The 23,146-nt window shown below is 34.9% G+C and overlaps 1 protein-coding gene across 1 annotated transcript in view; it reads right to left on the bottom strand.

Moving 5' to 3' along the window:
• Positions 1 to 23,146, bottom strand: part of LOC123546403 (armadillo-like helical domain-containing protein 3) — a 44,693-nt gene that overhangs the window by 5,663 nt on the left and 15,884 nt on the right. Inside the window, exons 13-24 of the mRNA XM_045332649.2 lie at positions 22,734 to 22,809; positions 19,394 to 19,469; positions 18,879 to 18,986; positions 14,914 to 15,038; positions 14,149 to 14,218; positions 9,838 to 9,898; positions 7,174 to 7,262; positions 5,425 to 5,507; positions 4,487 to 4,613; positions 4,022 to 4,097; positions 2,825 to 2,903; positions 795 to 911 (exon numbers count right to left, since the gene is read on the bottom strand). Coding sequence (XP_045188584.2) covers positions 795 to 911; positions 2,825 to 2,903; positions 4,022 to 4,097; positions 4,487 to 4,613; positions 5,425 to 5,507; positions 7,174 to 7,262; positions 9,838 to 9,898; positions 14,149 to 14,218; positions 14,914 to 15,038; positions 18,879 to 18,986; positions 19,394 to 19,469; positions 22,734 to 22,809 — 1,087 coding nt within the window. The remainder of the gene's footprint in view (positions 1 to 794; positions 912 to 2,824; positions 2,904 to 4,021; positions 4,098 to 4,486; positions 4,614 to 5,424; positions 5,508 to 7,173; positions 7,263 to 9,837; positions 9,899 to 14,148; positions 14,219 to 14,913; positions 15,039 to 18,878; positions 18,987 to 19,393; positions 19,470 to 22,733; positions 22,810 to 23,146) is intronic.

Here is a 23,146-nt window from a genome sequence, read left to right as displayed (position 1 = left end):
TCTGCAAACTTAAAAAGTCCTGAAATAGTCTATAGCAAAATATAATGGTACAGTATCATTGTCGAAACATGAAAATAAATAGTTGCAAATTGTCAATCAACAGAAATAAAGCAAAGCACTTCTAAGTTTACAGTGAATTATTTCATTCACTGTTCAAAACTTACTTTCAATGAGGCAGATGGACATGTGTGACAACAGGAAGAAATACTGAGAGAAAAAAATCATTATTTCAAACGTATACAAAAACAAGCAAAGTAAAGTAAATCATGTTTGGCTTATGAGACACCTAGAGGCACTGAACAGCATTAATTTCTGATTTCTTTCTTTCATGCCAGGCAGCAGCCTGGTAGGTAATCATCTATCATTATTTAAGTAGCTGTCATTTGTTACTATAAAGACAGGCCCCGTGTTCACAAAACATTTTTCGGTCTCAGCTGAGTTTGAGTTTGAAATTTTATTATCAATTTTACTAAAACTTCCAGATTAAATTCAAGCTGAGAGTGACCATCGATACTGAATAGACAGTTCAAAATAGTTATAAAATCTAGTTTTGGACTTGCTATTTAGATATAAATGACAAATAAAGTTTCATTAGCAAACTCAGCTGAGACTGAGAATGTTTTGTGGACACGGGGCCTGTTCTTTTGGGACTCAATCAACTTCACACGGCCACCCTAGCTTGGCATAATTCATGTAATTTAAAGCTACTGTTTAGTAAATAACAACCATGTATGAAATAAATAAGAGGTGTTTAAAGCAAGTGTTTCAATTCCCATGATTTCTCATAATCTTACCAGCTGTGTAAAAAATGCAGATTCATTTGGTTTCTCTGTGTATCTTTCAAACTGGTCGAGGCTGTCCTGTAACTTGAGAGTGAGAGTGTCGTAACTGGCTCGCACAACTTCCAACACCTGTAGCACAGATTAATCATTAATATGTACCTTACTATAAATAGTAACAAAACCTTCTTACTCATGCAAATAACTGGAGCATGCACAATAAATGGTTACTGGAACGATTTTCTGGAACCAGAAGAATGCACAGTAACTCGGTATTTGCGGTGCAAATAACCGGAGCATGCACAATAAATGGTTACTGGAACGATGTTCTGGAACCAGAAGAATGCACAGTAACTTGGTATTTGCGGTGCAAATAACCGTAGCATGCACAATAAATGGTTACTGGAACGATGTCCTGGAACCAGAAGTATGCTCAGTAACTGACTACTGAAATGGTGCTTGCAGTGCCAATAATCAGAAGTTATGTTTAGGTATATAACAAACACCTCATTATATGAAAATGATATGTCTAACATAGTTATTATATACACCCTTGAGCTAATAAGATTTTGTTGTGACAATAGGTCACTGCCTTTTAATAAGGGTGTAGTATTACACTCCGCTGTGAAAACTGCATTTACCTTCCATAATAATCAGGAAGAACATACCTTTTTCTTTCTTTAAATTCAGACTTTAAGAAGATCAATTACAGCAACTATTTATGATAACAGAATATATAAAATATCGAATATAAGTATTTTCTGTCTGAGCTAGTAAATAATTTCTGAATGAATGTGGATGGACAATTCACCTTCTTGAATTTTGTTAATATCATCTGGAAAAGAAATTAGCAAAAAGGGCATTTTTGAGGATTTTCTTCATTGATGTCTTTAATGAAATCAAAATTCCAAAATTGTGTATGTGGAGAAGTTGTAACTTGTGAAGTACATGGCAGTACTGGAATGAAATTTCATAACAAAGGGAGCAGAACTGGTTTCTCCTAGACAGCTAAAAACTGCTAAAAATGCCATTTACCCATAGCATATATACATTCCAAAATCATATTATTAACAAGAGCTGTCTCCGTAGGATGACACATGCCCCGATGGCACTTTGAATGAATAGTTATGGCCGATGTTAAGAGTTTAGGACCTTTGACCTACGGAGCTGGGTCTTGCGCGCAACACATCGTCTTACTGTGTCACACATTCATGCATAGTTATTTTAAAATCCATGCATGAATAACAAAGATATGGACCGTACATGCCCATCAATGCACTATCATGAAAAATGATCTTTAACGTCTAAGTGTGACCTTGACCTTTGAGCTACGGACCTGGGTCTTGCGTGTGACACGTCGTCTTACTGTGGTACACATTCGTGCCAAGTTATTTGAAAATCCATCCATCGATGACAAAGATATGGACCGGACACACCCATCAATGCACTATCCTTTAACGTCTAAGTGTGACCTTGACCTTTGAGCTACGGACCTGGGTCTTGCGCACTGCACATCGTCTTACTGTGGTACACATTCATGCCAAGTTATTTGAAAATCCATCCATCGATGACAAAGATATGGACCGGACACGCCCATCAATGCACTATCCTTTAACGTCTAAGTGTGACCTTGACCTTTGAGCTACGGACCTGGGTCTTGCGCACTGCACGTCGTCTTACTGTGGTACACATTCATGCCAAGTTATTTGAAAACGCTCTATCGATGACAAAGATATGGACCGGACACGCCCATCAGTGCACTATCCTTTAACGTCTAAGTGTGACCTTGACCTTTGAGCTACGGACCTGGGTCTTGCGCACTGCACGTCGTCTTACTGTGGTACACATTCATGCCAAGTTATTTGAAAATCCATCCATCGATGACAAAGATATGGACCGGACACGAAAATTGCGGACGGACCGACAGACTGACAGACCGACAGACAGACAGACAGACAGTTCAAAAACTATATGCCTCCCTTCGGGGGCATAAAAATAATCTACTTTTAATAAATAAATACAAGTATTCTGAAAACTTGATATACCTGTTCCTCTGTGAGAGATGATAGGTGGTTGTTGGCCGCCCAACTGTCAACCTTTGGAGTGAAATGATTCACTATAGCCCTGAAAAACACAGATATTAAGAAATTAACAAACATATAAATACATGTAGGTGTCAAATGTTGCAGTGTCGTTCCAGGTGCGCCAGTACTCTACCAAACTAATTTACTATATTTCCATGAACCTTTAGCCTGCTGGCGGCAAGTGATTCTACCTTTGCGACCAGTGCAGACCATGATCAAACTGCAGTAAATTTTCAGTGAACATCCCTTTGAATATTAAGTGGTACTGCCCAAACTAAATAATGGACCAGTCCATTTTAGAAATTTAGTAGAGTAAGGGTTAAGTCACTTACAGCAACTTTTTGACATCATAAAATTGTTTAAATAAATTAGAACCAAGATCAGACTGACTGATGAAATTAAATGTATTGCTAGAGAAACAGTTTTTTGTTTTGTTTTTGTTGGGTTTAACATCGCACCAGCACAATTACAGGTCATATGGCCACTTTCCAGCTTTAATGGATGAGGAACAGTGCATACATTATCTAACCAATTACTATATCCTTATATCGCGCAGAAAAATTGGATTTAACAAAATTTAATGATTTCTTAAAGAATTTTGACATTTATTCAAATTTTATTTGGACATTATGGTAAAAACAGACATCTCCTGCTCTAGATTTGAACCATGACACCAAGATAATGGACATATTATCCTACATAGTGTGTCTCTTGATATATTGATCAGAAAGCTGTCTGCAACCTTAGAGTTCATTGGTTCAAACACCAATGGTGCCGTATCTTCAGCCCCTTATCATACTTAGCAAAAAGACTCCAGGGATGCCAATTAATTAGCAGAAACCTTTATCACAGGGAGTGAAGTTATAACTAATATTATGTACTAAATCAACTACATCATGTAAGTGTCACCCACACATTTGGTTTTTAAAGATGGAAGAAATGGCAGCTGCCACACTGGACCAGCTGCTTCAGACATTACTTTGTACTTCAGGCAAATAAATGAATGCATCAAGATAGAAACAGCATCCTTCTGCAAGCCAATCGAATAGGTTCCACACATGAAAGAATTTTACATACCATATGTGGTTTCAAGTAAGCAGCCTCCTCAACTAATTTCCAGATTGAAGTTCTAACATAATGGAATTGTACTGTGCTTACCTTACGTTGATTAGATGGTTGGTTAGTCTGGCAGCTGATTCTTTGTGATCTCCCTCACTTGTTGTATACCTTAATGCTGAAATATTTCAATGTTAAATCTAACTTTATTGTAAATAATCCATAGGAAAGTACAGTAAACTAAAACAGAAACTACATTCAACATGACAACTATTTCCCACAAAGCATTATATGTATCCTGGTGTGGGTAAAATAATTGAAATAATTACGAATAAATGTTACAATTCTCATACTTACAACTTACCCATGAAATACAGATAATCTAACGTAGTCATAACTTACCCATGGAACAGAGATTACTGAACTTACTAAAAGCTAAAAACTTACCCAAGGAATAAAGATTATCAAATTTATTAAAATACTTATAACTTAAGCATTGGATAAAGATTACCAAACTTGTTCAATTGACAACTTACTCATGGAAGAAAGACTAACCTTAAAACTTACCCATGGAATAAAGATTATCAAACACCTGATGCATTCTTATAATCTCATAATAGAGTTCATCATAACTACTTGGATTTGGCAAGAACGTGTCTCCATATGTTATAAATAAGTTGAAAATATTTACAATCTGCAAGTAAAAACAAAACCTGTATCTGTATTGAAAATGCTTTAAAAAAGACAAGTTTTATGTTCATCTACAAAAGAGCAGTCAGATAACCTACTTATTGTATACAGATTTATTGCATGTTCTCAACAGGCAAAGTACAACTCCTCACTTGTTCAGATGAGGAAGACAACTGACTTAAAGTTTTATTACTTATTGCTTATTGCTTTCAGTCATATCATGTTATCTTTCTACTGAGTTAACCCTTATCATGCTGGACATGACTGATTTTGCCTTTGCAACCAGTGCAGATCATGACCAGCCTGCACATCTGTGCAGTCTGATCATGACGTGCAATGTTCGCTATTCAGTCAGTATCTTTTTGGTAAGCACCCCTTTTAACAGTTAATGGTAATATCCAAATTGAAACATGGACAAGTTCATTATAGGAATTTAGCAGGGTAAGGGTTAAACAGAATGCCACTTCGAGGCAAAATACATATTGCTGATTGGAAAAAGAAGATGTAAAAAATTGTGTGTTGTGTTTTAAGCTACACTGTTAACTTTACATCATATGGTAACTTTCCAGCTTTTGAGGATTATGAACACAAAATGTTCCTCTAGGCATTATTTCAGGAACAGGCCGGTACCCCTGGGTAGAACCAGCTGGATGGCTTCCTCATATGAAATAATGTTAAACCCTAAGCAAAGGCTTCAAAACTATAGCGGGTAAAGGCAAGTGATCTGAAGTAAGGGGCACAAGCACTCGACCACAGAACCCCAAAGGTATAAAATGTTTCAAAAATACCTTTATATTGGAATATATTAGACATACCTTTGAACATATGTGGAATATATTAGCTCTTTTTACCAGATGATTCTCATGTGACAGGATAAACTTCAGTAAATTTATTAAGGCTGAAATAAATGCAACATTAGTTTACTATTAAAACAGTATAAAAAGACCATGCTTGGGATATCTAAAAAGTGTTCCTTATTAACAGGTTTTCTTTGTTCAGAGGTTTAAAACACATATACCAAACAAGCTGGTTTTTAGAGCCAGGTGGTTTATATTCACACACAGCTTTTCACACAGGCCAACTGTAATGACATTCACAATTTTTAAAAACAGTGCATTTGAAGACTTTGAAGGACATACTGAAGAATTTCAAAGTTTGCTCATTGTGCTGTTTTCAATATTACAGTATATTATAAATAAATGTGCTTTGGTTTGAACAATTTAGTTTTATTCATTCAAACATCTTCCATAGGGAAGTAGATATAATAATTCTTGTTAAATATCACTCTTTAATGAATTTTTTGGCCACCTGGCCTTTATCAAAACATGAAAAGTCATTGATACAGCTATGTAACATCCATGGATGGATGTTACATAGCTGTATCAATGACATTTCATGTTTTGATGGATGTTACATAGCTGCATCAATGACATTTCATGTTTTGATAAAGGCCAGGTGGCCGAAAATTCAATAAATAGTGATATTTAACAAGAATTAATTTAGTTTTACCTGCGAAAATAGATGACAAATTAGACAATATAGCACTTGGACTTTTGAAGATTAACCTTTCATATACTATTACAAAGAAACGAGTTCTGAGTTCTATATAACATTTGTTTAAGCCGCTTAACACATATTTGTCATAATATTGGGTTACAGCGCAATAGAAATAATATCGTGAAACTCAGAAATTGTTCTAAGAAACAACCTACTATGGAAGCACCTATTGTTAGAGTCTATCAATCATTTACCAACATAACGACCAATACCAGCCAGTAAGGAGTTCTCTCAGAACGTTTAACTATGGTTTGTTCTAAAATTAGGGAGCAATACTGCAGCAAAATGCAGAGTTCATCAGTTCAACACTGCTAAAATCAATAAAGAAAGGGCAAGTTCATAAGAAAGTGTGCAATCTGATAGGGGAAAACTTTGTTATTTCTGATGATGCTAACTTCTACTTAGCTGTAATATATAGGCAAAGGCGCTTCTCCAGTATCAGAAAACGTGTCAAAGTTCATGAGAAATGGACCATTGTAAAACTTTATTCCTTTGCTGCATGAATTATTTTTGGGTCAAGGTAATACTGAGAATCAAACAGTCAACAAATATCTAAGCTGGAGAAGAAGATTTTTAATGTTTTTCCTTTAGGTTGAAATGGTAACCAAGATCAGCGTCGAATGTAATTCTCTGAACAAATTTGGAAGAGGACCACCCAAAGAACATCCTGCACATTTCATCAACTTCCACCTGCTGGTTTCAGAGTAGATGTCGTTTGAAGAAAAGTGCAGAAGGAAAGATAATGGTCAGTGACCACAACAGCTCACCCCATACACGTCCTGCTCAGATGAGTTGAAAACTGGACAAATAAACTATCAATACAAATTTTCTATTTTGGTTTAAGCATTGCAGAATGATGTAAAATTATAACAGATCTCAAATTAAACATTTGTTTAAATACAGATCATTACATCTTTACGTATCTTTACAATCCTGTTGCCTTTTCTTCAAGTAAAAATAAAATGCAGGAAGGTAACTACCGATATTATCTATTAAAATGAACTTACCTGTCCAGAGATTTTTCCATGGATACTGTAATCTCACTCGGCATTTCTTTTGATAACATAAAACTCTGTGACAGATACCTAAACACCGACTGAAATTTAGAAATTAATCATACATTGTATATTATATCATATTGCTTTATATAGCATCTATATTCACAATATCCATCTCAAAGACTTAACAACACACAGCTGTTACTGGCCTACTTTGAAAGTAAGACCATGATCAATATGACCAGTGTGCTGACAATATGACCAATATATGCTGACAAAATGATCAATATGCTGAAAAAATGATCAATATGCTGATAAAATTACCAATATGCTGACAAAATGATCAATATGCTGACACAAGAGCTGTCTGATGACAGCACGCTCGACTATTCGAAGAATTGATTGAAGAATGGTGTCAAAATATTTCCACGGATAATCAGACAAAAGAAATAAATAGATTAGACAAACAATGTTCCTGTATTACTTTGATTTCGATAAGTCTTGCACTAAATGGCAATATATGAGCCAATTTCAAAGTCCAAAAAGGGCCATAATTCAGTCAAAATAGTGACGTACTCTTGCCTACAGATGGAAATCATAATGATAAACAAGTGTTCAAAGTTTAAAAGCCATATGTCAAATAGTTTTGACAAAACATGGACTTGTATGGAAACAGAACCAATTTCAAAGTCCAAAATGGGCCATAATTCAGCCAAAACAGATGACAGAGTTATGTTCTCTTTCCTACAGATAGAGACTATTATACTAAACTAGTGATAAAAGTTTCAAAGCCATATGTCAAACACTTTACAAAAAATATGAACTGGTACGAAAAACTTAACCAAGATTTCTCAGTCAAAAAGGGCCATAATTCAGCCAAAATCCTTGATGGAGTTATGTACTCTTGCCTATAACTGGACATGGTGATGGTAAACAGGTGATGAAAGTTTCAAAGCTTTATCTCAAAAGACTTTGTCAAAATATGAACTGGTACGAAATATTAACCCAGATTTCTAAGTCAAAAAGGGCCATAATTCAGCCAAAATCCTTGATGGAGTTATGTACTCTTGCCTATAACTGGACATGGTGATGGTAACCAAGTGTTGAAAGTTTCATAGCTTTATCTCAAAAGACTTTGTCAAAATATGAACTGGTACGAAAAACTTAACCATGATTTCTAAGTCAAAAGGGGCCATAATTCAGTCAAAATCCTTGATGGAGTTATGTGCTCTTGCCTATAACTGGACATGGTGATGGTAAACAGGTGATGAAAGTTTCAAAGCTTTATCTCAAAAGACTTTGTCAAAATATGAACTGGTATGAAATACTAACCCAGATTTCTAAGTCAAAAAGGGCCATAATTCAGCCAAAATCCTTGATGGAGTTATGTACTCTTGCCTATAACTGGACATGGTGATGGTAACCAAGTGTTGAAAGTTTCAAAGCTTTATCTCAAAAGACTTTGTCAAAATATGAACTGGTACGAAAAACTTAACCATGATTTCTAAGTCAAAAGGGGCCATAATTCAGTCAAAATCCTTGATGGAGTTATGTGCTCTTGCCTATAACTGGACATGATGATGGTAAACAAGTGCTGAAAGTTTCAAAGCTTTATCTCAAAAGACTTTGTCAAGATGTCGACTGGTACGAAATATTAACCCAGATTTCTAAGTCGAAAAGGGCCATAATTCAGCCAAAATCCTTGATGGAGTTATGTGCTCTTGCCTATAACTGGACATGGTGATGGTAAACAAGTGTTGAAAGTTTCAAAGCTTTATCTCAAAAGACTTTGTCAAAATATGAACTGGTACGAATAACTTAACCATGATTTCTAAGTCAAAAGGGGCCATAATTCAGCCAAAATCCTTGATGGAGTTATGTGCTCTTGCCCATAACTGGCCATGATGATGGTAAACAAGTGTTGAAAGTTTCAAAGCTTTATCTCAAAAGACTTTGTCAAAATGTGGACTGGTACGAAAATCTTAACCCAAGGTGTGACGCCGACGCAGACGCCGACGCCGTGGTGAGTAGGATAGCTCTACTTATTCTTCGAATAGTCGAGCTTAAAATGATAAATATGCTGACAAAATAATCAATATGCTGACAAAATATTATCATCTCTGGAAAACTGTAGAGGAACTGAGAACAATTCTGAGAAAAAAAGTTCAGTCAGCATATTAAATATTTGCCATAGCCATTTTCTGTTCCAGGATTTTTTTAACAAATTTTCTAAATTACTGATAAAGATATAAGTAGCATGTCACTAAAATTGACTTACTGACACGAAGGTTTAAAATATCTCATTATACTAAGCAGGGTTTACATTAATTTTTGAAGTAGAAGGTGGAAGCTGCAAAGTAGAGGTGGGGTCTGGGGGTCCTCCCATTTAGAACTTTACTTGCTTCAGGAAATATAGCTGGGGTTTCAGACTACTATAGCAGGGGGAAAGCCCCACTACCTGCCCTTTAATGAAACCCTTGATAAAATATAAAACGTTTTAAATCTTTTAATCAATATCATGCACATATGTGTTAAGCATGTAAAATAAATTCCAGTTATTTCATGGGTTAAAACATACACACTTGGAACACTTTTAACAACAAAATAGTCTACAACCACTTGTGAAGACCTTTAAAATATTTTTATCACTATCTGAATGAGAAAGAAACTTACGTATATAACTCCAAGGGCATGGTCTTCATCAAATGACTCATTATAAATTCAACCATCAGATCTGAAAATCATTAAATAGTCATCATTTCTGAATGAACTGACTGCAAATAATATGCTTTTTTCAACACACAAAAAAATGTTTCAACCTCTTAGCATGAAACAATTTGTTTTGCCATTTTATGTTATTTAAAGTGCTTCTAGTCTTTCATGAATATTAAACAAGAGGCTACTTTTCAAAAGTGCATCCCCCACCACAATCCATTCATTTGAATGGCATTGGTAACTGATATGTAATATCTGGGTAAAATTCATCCACAAACAATGAAGTTACAGACAGGACACAAAATCGGGATGGACCTTGAATAAAGGGAGATAATTCAAAAAGTAAGAATGTAAGATTATGGTCTATGTACACTGCACTTCCTTTAAATGTCCTCTATCATTGTGAACCTATTTAAGGTTCTTACATGCAACACATAGTCATGTCATGCTTATCTTCGGTGCAAAGTTTTTTTTCAAAATCCATCCATGAACAACAAAGTCACAAGCCGAACACCAATCAGGATGGACATTCAATAAAAGGAGATAATTCAAGAAGTAAGATGGTAGATTTGCGGTTCTTGCAGGCAACATACTGTCATGTCATACTGATCATTTATTGCACAGTCTGTTTGAAATCCATCCATGAATGATATAATGTTACTGACTAGACAAGAAAACTGGAAAAACGAAGGAATGGATGGATAGACACTGCTATTATTATATGAGAACCACAAAAGTGGGTGAGTAGGAGGGCGGGGGTATAAAAACAAGAGCTGTCGGATGACAGCGCGCTCGACTATTCGAAGAATTGATTGAAGAATGGGGTCAAAATATTTCTATAGATTTTCAGACTAAACAAAAAAATGGATTAAACAAAAAATGTTCCTGTATTTGTGGATTTCGATTAGTCTTGCACTAAATGGCAATGTGTGACCATGATGGCAAATATGTTAAGTTATATGTTAGGCAAAACATGGACTTATATGAAAAAATTTAACTTATCTCCAAGTCCAAAAGGGGCCATAATTCAGTCAAAATAGTTGACAGAGTTATGTACTCTTGCCTACAGATGGAAATCATGTGGATAAACTAGTGTTAAAAGTTTCAAAGCCACAGTTCAAATAGTTTTGACAAAACGCTGACTTGTAAGAAAAACTGAACAAATTTGAAAGTCCAAAAAGGGCCATAATTCAGTCAAAATAGTTGTCGGAGTTATGTACTCTTGCCTAGAGATGGAAATCATAATGATAAACAAGTGTTTAAAGTTTACAAGACATATGTCAAATAGTCTTGACAAAACATGGACATATACAAAACAGAACCAGTTTCCAAGTTCAAAAAGGGCCATAATTCAGCCAAAAAGAGGAGAGAGTTACGTACTCTTGCCTATTGATAGAGACTATTATACTGAACAAGATATAAAAGTTTCAAAGCCATATGTCAAACACTTTACACAAAATATAAACTGGTACGAAAAACTTAACCAAGATTTCTAAGTCAAAAGGGCCATAATTCAGTCAAAATGCTTGATGGAGTTATGTACTCTTGCCTACAACTGGATATTGTGATGGTAAACAAGTGTTGAAAGTTTCAAAGCTTTATCTCAAAAGACTTTGTCAAAATGTGGACTGGTACGAAAAACTTAACCAAGATTTCTAAGTCAAAAAGGGGCCATAATTCAGTCAAAATGCTTGATGGAGTTATGTACTCTTGCCTACAACTGGACATGTGATGGTAAACAAGTGTTGAAAGTTTCAAAGCTTTATCTCAAAAGACTGTCAAAATATGAACTGGTACGAAAAACTTAACCAAGATTTCTAAGTCAAAAGGGGCCATAATTCAGTCAAAATGCTTGACAGAGTTATGTACTCTTGCCTATAACTGGACATGGTGATGGTAAACAAGTGTTGAAAGTTTCAAAGCTTTATCTCAAAAGACTTTGTCAAAATATGAACTGGTACGAAAAACTTAACCAAGATTTCTAAGTCAAAAGGGGCCATAATTCATCAAAATGCTGACAGAGTTATGTACTCTTGCCTATAACTGACATGGTGATGGTAAACAAGTGTTGAAAGTTTCAAAGCTTTATCTCAAAAGACTTTGTCAAAATGTGGACTGGTACGAAAAACTTAACCAGGGTGTGACGCCGACGCCGACGCCGTGGTGAGTAGGATAGCTCTACTTATTCTTCGAATAGTCGAGCTAAAAATGACATGATCAACTAGTTATCTGGTATCTCCCAATTTCAGTAACATATTAGTACACTCACTAAGCCTTGCCTCTTTATCATTCTAACATGTGCCCACTCACCTCATAGACATCTACTTACTATGTAAGATCAGTTTAAAGCAATGTAACATCATAGAGTAAACTTGCATTAGTATAAGCTAAAACAATGTCCACAATATGTAATATCTATATATAACCAATATAATAATAATAAAAAATTCTTAAGATTTCAGATTTCTTATCAATTTAAAAACATTAGCATCACAGAAAGCAAGAATAACTAGAGCTACTTTTGAGAAAAGCGCATGTCTCCCACAACTGCCTAATCATCTAAACACTTAGTCAGTGTTTTTATACTGTTTAGTCACAACAAATATACCTTTGAAGAGTAAAATGCCTGATTTTCAATAATTCAAGGGCCATAATTCTGAAGTGCCTATACCAATTTTGCTAGTTATCAAACCTGGGAGAGGAATTATGGTCATACACATTTTAAGTTTGGTGAAGATCGGATAAAAAATGTTTGACTTGGAGTGCGGACAAGATGAATGGTTTTTGGTGCATGTTTGAGAATGAAGACTTCAGCATTTTTATGAGTCTAGGTGATTCATTAGTTATTGTCAAGGGCCATAATTCCGAAGTGTCTTAACCGATTTGGCTAGTTATCGAACTTGGCCAAGGTCTTATTTGCAAACACATTTTGTTCGAGTTTGGTGAAGATCGGATACGAAATGTTTGACTTAGAGTGCAGACAAGATGAATGGTTTTTGGTGCATGTTTGAGAATGAAGACTTCAGCATTTTTATGCATCTAGGTGATTCATAAATTATTGTCAAGGGCCATAATTCCGAAGTGTTTTGGCCGATTTAGCTAGTTATCGAACTTGGCTGAGGTCTTATGGTCAAACACATTTTGTTCAAGTTTGGTGAAAATCGGATGAGAAATCTTCGACTCAGAGTGTGGACAAGATGAATGGTTTTTGGTGCATGTTTGAGAATGAAGTCTTCAGCATATTTATGCATCTAGGTGATTCATAAATTATTGTCAAGGGCCATAATTCCGAAGTGTCTTGGCCGATTTAGCTAGTTATCGAACTTGGTTGTGGTCTTATGGTCAAACACATTTTGTTTAAGTTTGGTGAAAATCGGATGAGAAATGTTCGACTCAGAGGGTGGACAAGATGAATGGTTTTTGGTGCATGTTTGAGAATGAAGTCTTCAGCATATTTATGCATCTAGGTGATTCATAAATTATTGTCAAGGGCCATAATTCCGAAGTGTCTTAACCGATTTGGCTAGTTATCGAACTTGGCCAAGGTCTTATTTGCAAACACATTTTGTTCGAGTTTGGTGAAGATCGGATACGAAATGTTTGACTTAGAGTGTGGACAAGATGAATGTTTATGCATCTAGGTGATTCATAAATTATTGTCAAGGGCCGTAATTCCAAAGTGTCTTGGCCAATTTAGCTAGTTATCGAACTTGGTTGAGGTCTTATGGTCAAACACATTTTGTTTAAGTTTGGTGAAAATCGGATGAGAAATGTTCGACTTAAGAGTGCGGACAAGCTTTGTGACAGACAGACACACAGATAGACTGGAGTAAATCAATATGTCTCTGGGAGACATAATTGAACATATAAGCTAGTCTATCTTTGTTTACACCATATCCTTGAACACTCTACTTGCCAGCGTAGTGATGGCCACAGGACACCATCTAAGTTAAGCAATTCATATGGTCTATTTTATGTCCTGTTTTGATCTCTCAAAACTCCAGGTAACTCCAAGACTTTGTTATCCCTATGCAACATCTAGTAGTTGGTATTTTTACAAAGTATACAAAAAGATACTCAAAACTTTGTAATGTAACTGACCAAATTAACATTCTCTTCTGTATCATTAAGCATAATGTTTAAACCATCAACATTCCTTTACACTGATTCTTATCAATGAGATTTTTCATTCAAGTTTAAAAGTAAGCAGACTATCATGCCTATTTTCATTATTAGAGAAAAAGGTTTTACAAATACTTGCACACTAACCTAACAAAGCACACACCAGTGGTCTTGATGGGGGCGATGCTTCAAATTTCGCTTTTCTATGTCGCATTGGCTGAAATAAATATTTTAGCAGTGTCACTAACTGAAGAACGCAATTGTCTGGTAAGATCAACACTTACTTCCATACTTACTCAGTCTTGCTATATCTAGTATTTACAATACTTTAAGCTTGAAATTATCCATTCAAGTCTCATTTATATCTTCATACAATATAAGGTACATGTAGTTATTTTTAAGTGTTTTAACAGTGGAGTAAGACCCCAGGTGTCACTAAAAGCATGCTGGTACCTAGGTAGAACATATAACCACCTACATTCAGTAAGCAAGCCGGATAACTTCCTAAAAATTTAAGAATTGTTCATTCAAAGGGAGAGTTTGAACACAAAGGTGAGAGGCAAGTCTTTCGATGTCAGCTACTTTAATTCTTGGCCACGTGTCTCTCTTAAGCATAAATATGCAATAAACAAGTTACAAATTACTCATTCCCAATGTGTATCAACCTGATCTTCCCAAAGTCACCATGTTACCAATAATTCTTCTTTAACACAGTTACAGAAACTAACTTCTCTTCTACACTTATAATTGAAGATAATCTTCATACTTAATAGTGGAGATAGTTTGATCAACATCAGAGAAGAACCTCAAATGATTACAGAAGACTAGTGCCCAGAAATATAAAAGAAGTGGGGCAAAGCGTAAGTCCACTCTGGTGAAATCCTAATATTAAAGGACTGATAAACTGCTTACCATTCTATGAAGTGGAACTCTAAAATTCATGTTGATGTCGTGCATGAGTGAATTAGCATACTGGTCCTCAGCAATACATGTCAGTATTATCAGACACAGTCTAGCGTTATTGTAGCGGGTTTGCTCTGAAATACCAAAACCAGTCTAAATATTTCTTACAGATGACTAATCTGTGTTCTTTTAATGCAAATAAAATCAGAACCAGCTGAAATCGCTGTTTTATGAATTGTACAAGTGTTCATTAAATTGATTTAAATATTGTATATCTTTGTTTTAGCAAACTTAAGTGGTAATCATTACAAAAAAAACAAGAGCTGTCCGTAAGACAGCCAAGCTCGACTATTCGAAATATTGTCACAGAAGCAGGAAATTATTACCCAAAATGTTAAATATCAAAAGAGTTTTAAGTTCGAAAGGGGACATAATTTGACCAAAATGCATATCAGAGTTATGGGACTTGATGCTATCAACTAGTTTTATAACCCTGAAGAAACATGTTAAGTTTCAATTCAATATCTGCATTAGTTTTGGAAATAGTAACTTGCATGTAAACTTTAACCAGAATTTTCTAAGTCCAAAAGGGGGCATAATCTGCTCAAAATACATGTTAAGAGTTATGGAACTTGACCCAGTGAGGTTTGTAATTGACCTTGGAAAAGAATAAATAAGTTTCAAACCTATATGCCTTTTGGTAATAGCTGTATGTACTTGCACGCAAAACTTTAACCAGAATTTTCTAAGTCCAAAAGGGGGCTTAATTTGCCCAAAATACAAGTCAGAGTTATGGGACTTGATTCTATCAACTAGTTTTATAACCCCATGGACACATGTGAAGTTTCAATTTAATATCTGCATTAGTTTTGGACATAGTAACTTGCATGTAAAACTTTAACCAGGGTTTTCTAAGTCCAAAAGGGGGCATAATTTGGCCAAAATACATGTAAGAGTTATGGGACTTGACCCAGTGAGGTAGGTAATTGATCTAGAAAAAGAAAAAATAAGTTTCCAATCTATATGCCTTTTAGTAATAGCTGTATGTACTTGCACGCAAAACTTTAACCAGAATTTTCTAAGTCCAAAAGGGGGCATAATTTGCCCAAAATGAAGGTCAGAGTTATGGGACTTGGTGTTATTGGCTAGTTTTAAAACCCCAAAGACACATGTGAAGTTTCAATTCAATATCTGCATTAGTTTTGGAGATAGTAACTTGCATGTAAAACTTTAACCAGAATTTTCTAAGTCCAAAAGGGGGCATAATTTGCTCAAAATACATGTTAGAGTTATGGAACTCGACCCAGTGAGGTTGTTAATTGACCTAGAAAAAGAATAAATAAGTTTCAAAGCTATATGCCTTTAAATGATAGCTGTATGTACTTGCATGCAAAAACTTAACCGAAGTGTGACGCCGACGCCAGGGTGAGTAGAATAGCTAGACTATTCTTCGAATAGTCGAGCTAAAAACAACAGAGCACTGTTGTTTATGTTTGTAAACACCATTTTTCTAAGGTATTTCAAACCTATCACAGCACTTATTTAACCTATCCAGCATTCCTGGATTCCCACCAGAAACAACTGATACTCTACAATTAACTCCACATAAACTTCAACACATCAATCGGTTTTCTATACATTGCCTAAAATACATAAACACAACAATCCCGGTAGACCAATAGTTTCAGCATGTGATGGCCCCACTGAGAAAATCTCACGGTTCATTGACTACCACATAAAACCGCTGGCGCGAAAAGTGGACTCATACATTAAAGATACAAATGACTTCCTGTGGAAACTTAACAACCTAGGCCAAATCCCAGTGCAGTCACTCCTGGTAACTACTGACGTATCAGCATTATATACATCGACACCACGCACAGACGGTATAAAAGCCCTCAAAGATGCTCTACATAAACAGCAGATTCAAGAACCTAAACCAAAGATTATCCTAAGGCTCATGATATTTGTTTTGAAGAAAACATGTTTTAAATTTAATGGACAATTCTATGAACAGATATCGGGAACTACGATGGGAACGAAATGCGCCCCAAGTTACGTGATCATATTCATGGGAGATCTTGAATCAAGATTCTTACGAACACAACCACTCAAACCTCTAGTCTGGTGGCGATTTATTGATGACATATTCATGATTTGGCCACACAGTCGACAGGAATTGAATTCCTTCATGGCTGGTCTAAATAATTTTAACAAGTCAATAGGGTTTACTCACAAAATAGATGCATACATCGCGAACTTTCTAGACACACATATTACAAAGGATAGCACCGGTAAATTACATACAACGGTATACACAAAACCGACTGACGCCCACATGTACTTACACTACACTAGTTATCACCCTTCACACCAGAAAAACAGCATCCCCTACAGCCAGGCAATAAGACTAAGACGAATTTGTAGTGATAACACAGCATACCAAAAATGCGCAAATTACCTTTCCGAAAACCTTGAAGCTAGAGGATATCCGACCAAACTGATACAAAGAGCTATCAAAAAAGTGGGAGATCTGGATAGATATACACTTCTATCAAGATCAGAAAGTAAAAAAAGGAGGAATTCAACAAATACCATTTATATACTCATACAATCCATTCACCCCAAACGCACAAAGAATTTTCCACACACACCTCACAATTCTTTCGACTAGTGCATCAACAGCCTTTATAAAAAATGCCAGAATCTTAGCCGTGACACGAAGGGCCAAAAATGTTAGAGATGTGTTAGTCAGGTCAGACTTGACTACACACATGCTACAAAAAGGCAGCTATGCATGCGGAAGAAACTGCTTTGTATGTAAATACATGGTAAACTCAACAAACTTCACAAGTACGATAACAAAAGATACATACACCATCAAAGGACATTACACATGCTCAACCGTTAGCGTAATTTATCTGATTACATGCAAGCAATGCAAAATTCAATATGTTGGTCAAACAGGGAATACTCTGAGAGACAGGTTTTATAGTCATTTAGTGGACGTCAGAACACAGAATGAGGAAAAACCAATAGCACGCCATTTCAACAGCCCCAATCACGCAATCGACGACGTTGACGTCAGAATCATAACACAATCAGAAAGCATGTAAACAAACGCCTAAGATTAGAAGAAGTATGGATTTGAAAGTTAAAAACACGAGCACCCCAGGGGTTGAACCTGACACAATAGACTGGGAGAAAGAGATCTTTATAGCAACAAAACTAATCGAAGACGAAGAAACAGAAAAGAAAGCATATTCGTACCTGTGTGATATTTGTGGCTACTCGGCAAAGAATAAATACCATAAATATAAACACATCAAGACTCACAAAGATGAAACTACCATGTACAAATGCTCCTGGTGCCAGAAATGTTACACTTCAAAAGGTAACCTTAGGAAACATTCGGTAAGGATCCATAGATTTCAAGAGGAAATATTTGAAAAACTAAACACAAATAATGCTAAATATTTTTTTTTTTTCTACAGCATCTATTTATAGACTTGGAACATTGCCAGAAAATTAAACAATTTGATCTATTTTTAGTAACGAATTCAAAAAGGTGGCTGTAATTTTATGTACTTTAGTAATGATATTTTGTAAAACTCTATTCCTGATGAAGGTTGTTATACAACTGAAACCGGTAGAATATTAAATAATAGTTAAATTGACCTGGTGTTTGACGTGTCATTCCTCCTTTTAACTACTTACCAGTTTTTACATCAATTAAAGGTGCAGGTTAAATGACTTTAGATGTAAAATCTTCTATCAACTTATTTAGCACATCAATTTGTCTCACAGAGAAATATTCTAACTATTCAACATTAAATTATCAAAATGATGATGATTGAAATTACTTTTTCTACCTAATAAATCATGTGTCATTTCAAATGAAAACTTTTATCACAAACTAATATTCCTAGGCTAAATCTAATCATATTCAGAATCCTTTACAGGGAAACATTTACCTTTTGTATCTTGGATGACCACAGAACTGTACTCGAGAAACGTGACTAGTAGGTTAGTTGGTTGATGGGCTGGTTCGATGGGGGCTTGGGAATTCTCTAGTGGATTTACTGCAAGAATAGACAATGAAATACATGTAATGTAAAAATCATGAAAAACACCCAAGTTGCGTCCACAAATGAACTATGACCTCACTGTGTTATATATATATATATATATACTAACAAGAGTTGTCAGAGGAGAACAGCGCACTCCGTTATTTTGATATTTGATCATGAAATTAGCCATATCTGAGGAAACAAGAGCTTTCACTAGAACAATTAATACCCCCAATGTGGATGCAATGATGTGAAACAACAGTTTAAATTTCAGTCAAATCCCTTTAGTAATACCAGAGACAGAGCGAAAGTGCATTAGCCAGAATTTACAATTTTCTGAGCCAAGTTGACCAATATTTTCCTACTAGTTCATATAAAATATAAAAAACAAAAAAATAACCCAGTAAACTATGACATACCTTGTTTATCTTCTACCGGTGAATTGTCTGGTGTTGGTGAGGAGGGTGGGGTAGATGGTATTGATGGAGTGTGCGCCTGAAAATACAACATAAAAGCTAGAACCCTACATCATAATACAGTCACAAATTTCATGAATGCGTAATTTTTCGATACATTAGTGATTACTATGAACAGATTAAAATGCTTAAGATATGACTGAACCTTGTATTAGCAAATATAACAGGAAGTAATTCTGTGGTTTGAGTACAGATAGTAAACTATCTCTGTTTATACTCATTTATTTAAAGTCGAATGTGATGAAAGCTATAAATATTGTTCTGGTGTCTTATATTAGCAACCACAGCTGATTTTCCAAAGTAGCTTAACCAGTGTTTTAATAACATATTCATATTCTGCTTAAATAATCAAACAAAGAACTTTTTAAATTTTTGAAATATCTTAAAAAATAAAAAAAGTTATGAAGATTTGAAATTTCTTAAAATATCATTTTTTCTGGAATTTTTCCTCTATATAAATAATAAGGAACCGATTCGCAGTCGCGGACCGTTAAAACTCTTATGTTTACATTAATGTTTGGTCTTCCACTCACTTTAAATGATAAGTAGCTGAAATTTGGCATACTTATGGTATTTTTTCTGTAGAATACATTTCTGGTGTCTGTTTTGGCATAAGGTGTATAGTTGCCTTTATATTTCACTTACAATGAGACATGGTTACGATTTTTTTTTATTTTCTTGTTATATCTCGACTCCAACGCTGTCCAAGTTCAAGAATGTTACCATATTCTCACTGTTTTTTTTTTCACAAGACATACAAGACATAATGTATAGGACTAGGATTCTAAAATAAAGCATATAAAAACTAAGTCTATCATTTTAATTAAGAAATTTAATGTATCAGATATTCCAGCGGACTGGCAAAATGGCTTAGACCTGTAACCGGTTATGACTCCAGATGTAATTCTGAAATACATAGTGTAAACTGTATCAGTATATAACTATACATTTTAAATTATTATACATTATACTTTTCAAATGATTTCCTAAACAAAAATGGCCACAAAAATAATATATAATAATCATTAGACACGTGCTATGTATGAACAATTACTATTGAATTGATATTTTCATTTTTTCGTACACGTTAGGTACGAACAGATTGAGTACGAAACTCGTATGAAAAATCGTCCTGTTATGCATTGAAATTGCGTAAGTAATAACAATTATTAACAGACTTTAATTGGAAATAAAAACACTTTCTTGGAACATTCATTTCTGGGGGCAAATCGTGACTTTTTTCCTTAAATAAGAATATAATTCATAACGAAAGTGAAATTCCGGTCAGCTGTTCGTCAGCGTTGTCCCGACATTGAATTTTCTCAATAAATATTACTTCTGCTTCGTAGTTTCAGTCAAATATTAATATTTTTTACAGACATACATATTTTTCAAATAAAAACCGGTGGAAATAGGTCTTTTTACATGATTTTCGAGCCGAATCGATCGATTTACCGCATTGACCCAAAGAGCTATAAAATAAACAGATCGGCAACTTGAAAGGCATACAGAGCAAATCTCGCCAACATCCCGTGACAACTGAATGAGATCTCGTTGTAAGCGTCTGTTGATCATGATTGATCAAGTCAGCAAACGCTTTGAAATAAGGTTACTTTCGGATCATTTGTTTATCATGATAATGGTGTATTTTTAATGTTATTAGTATTTTCTACACGGGGAAGGAATAAATTTATGATTGAAAGTCTGAGAAATCAACAGTTTTCGTTTGAAAAAGGACTCAAATTGGTTTATTACGTGCCGGGCGTACCACCAGTTTTATACTTCAGTAAGCGTCTGTTGATTTGATCATGACTGATCAAGTCGGCAAACGCTTTGAAATAAGATAACACGCTAACACGAGATGACGCGGGATTATCCCAAGTTGCCATTCTGTGTATTTTATAGTTCTTTGATTGACCTAACTGATCAATTTTCCAACATGGCGGACCGGCGAGTGAAAAAAAATGGAAGCGGGGAGTTTGAATTTAAAATGAAAATGCGGCATACTTGTAATAGGTTCCGAAACATAATTTTGGTATCAAATTAATTGTTAGGGTTTGAATTTATTAAAAATAAATGTTAATTCAGCGAATATGGTATATTTGGGCGTATTTTTCACGTCAACTTTACGGAACGATTTCTCCGGTTTGGGGGGTCGTATGCAAATTTAAGACACACCTACGTGTAGGTCATCCAATCGGCTGTCTTCTGATACAAGTCATATGAATATTAATGAGCACTATGCGACCCGCGTTTGCATTTGAAAGGAGTACATATTGCCCGCGGCCAGTAATAAAGCAATTAACAACAAACTGTCAATAAACAGTGGCCAGATTAACTAATTACTGGGGCATCTGGAATGACTGTAAATCAGATTTATGAATGTTTTATACTGCTAGAAAGATAATTTTATCACCTTTTAAATGGTAGTTTTTATGTTTTTGTAACATGACAAAAAAAGATTATATGGGGAAAAAAGTACACTAGCCCCTAGAAATCACCAGAATTCCAGCTGATAAGCCATTGATTTCTTTATCAGCAGTGGTTGCTACTTATATGGAGCTGTAACCAAGAAATATATTGCCTTTGTTATATGTGAATATTTACATCGCCCTATTCTTTTCCATTAGAAATTATGATGTTCATTTCGTATGAACAGCAAAAGGAAAGGCGCGAAATTTATCTCATTGCTGCTTAGTGATAACCAACCGCTGTTTTGACGACGTCCGCATATAGTCAGGGAGAACGTTGCTTAGATGACATTGCAGTTATTCCATGTGTTAAACAGAATGGCCGGGAAGCTGATTTTAATGTTAAATGCCACAAAATATATGCAATTTATAATATTATCTTGTTTACAAATGGAAAAGAAATATAATATAAATATAACAAATGAAACTATTTTTTTCGGTGTTCATGCAAAATGAACAACAGAATAGGATCGGCAAATTAAACATGAATCGCAAGTGCGCGATTCATGTTTAATTTGCCGATCCTATTCTGTCATTCATTTCGCGCGCGATTCATGTTTAATTTGCCGATCCTATTCTGTCATTCATTTCGCGCGCGATTCATGTTTAATTTGCTGATCCTATTCTGTCATTCATTTCGCATGAACACCAAAAAAAATCATTTCATTTCTTAAATAGCAACATGACATACATCAACATGTATTTTTTTCAAAGTATTTTTTTTTTAATGAATCAAGTAAAATTATGATGCATGTTACAGTATTTCCCCCTATATAATCACATTATAGTGAGAGTGGGTCATATGTACTTACATGTGTAAGAGCTGTAATGAAATTTCTGTTCAGATGTATAGCTTCATATAATGCCAGCAGCACAGAGTCATTGGCTCTGAAATAGAGAAACATTCCTTAGTAAGTTTAAAACTATTTTTGTTTGGTTTCCCACACACAAAAAAATAAAATATCAAATATTTTTGCTACATATTATAATTTAACAATTAAGGTAACATCTAGGTTAATTTTGTTTCCATTATTTAATAGAACAGATGCTTAACAGTAATATGCCTTTTATTTTTACAAATTGTGGTTTCCATTTTGCATAAATCAAATGAATCCAAATCTTACCTCAAAGTTTTGGCTAAAAATGATCTTTCTTAAAAACTGGAGTTTGGTCATATTCTAAACTATCTTAAAAATGCTAAATCAAGAAAAAAACACACACAACC

Source organism: Mercenaria mercenaria, chromosome 9 (genome assembly GCF_021730395.1).
Source record: "Mercenaria mercenaria strain notata chromosome 9, MADL_Memer_1, whole genome shotgun sequence".
Classification (NCBI taxonomy): domain Eukaryota; kingdom Metazoa; phylum Mollusca; class Bivalvia; order Venerida; family Veneridae; genus Mercenaria; species Mercenaria mercenaria.
The sequence above is the reverse complement of the archived record's forward strand: the minus strand, read 5'-3'. Positions and strand labels throughout refer to the sequence as shown.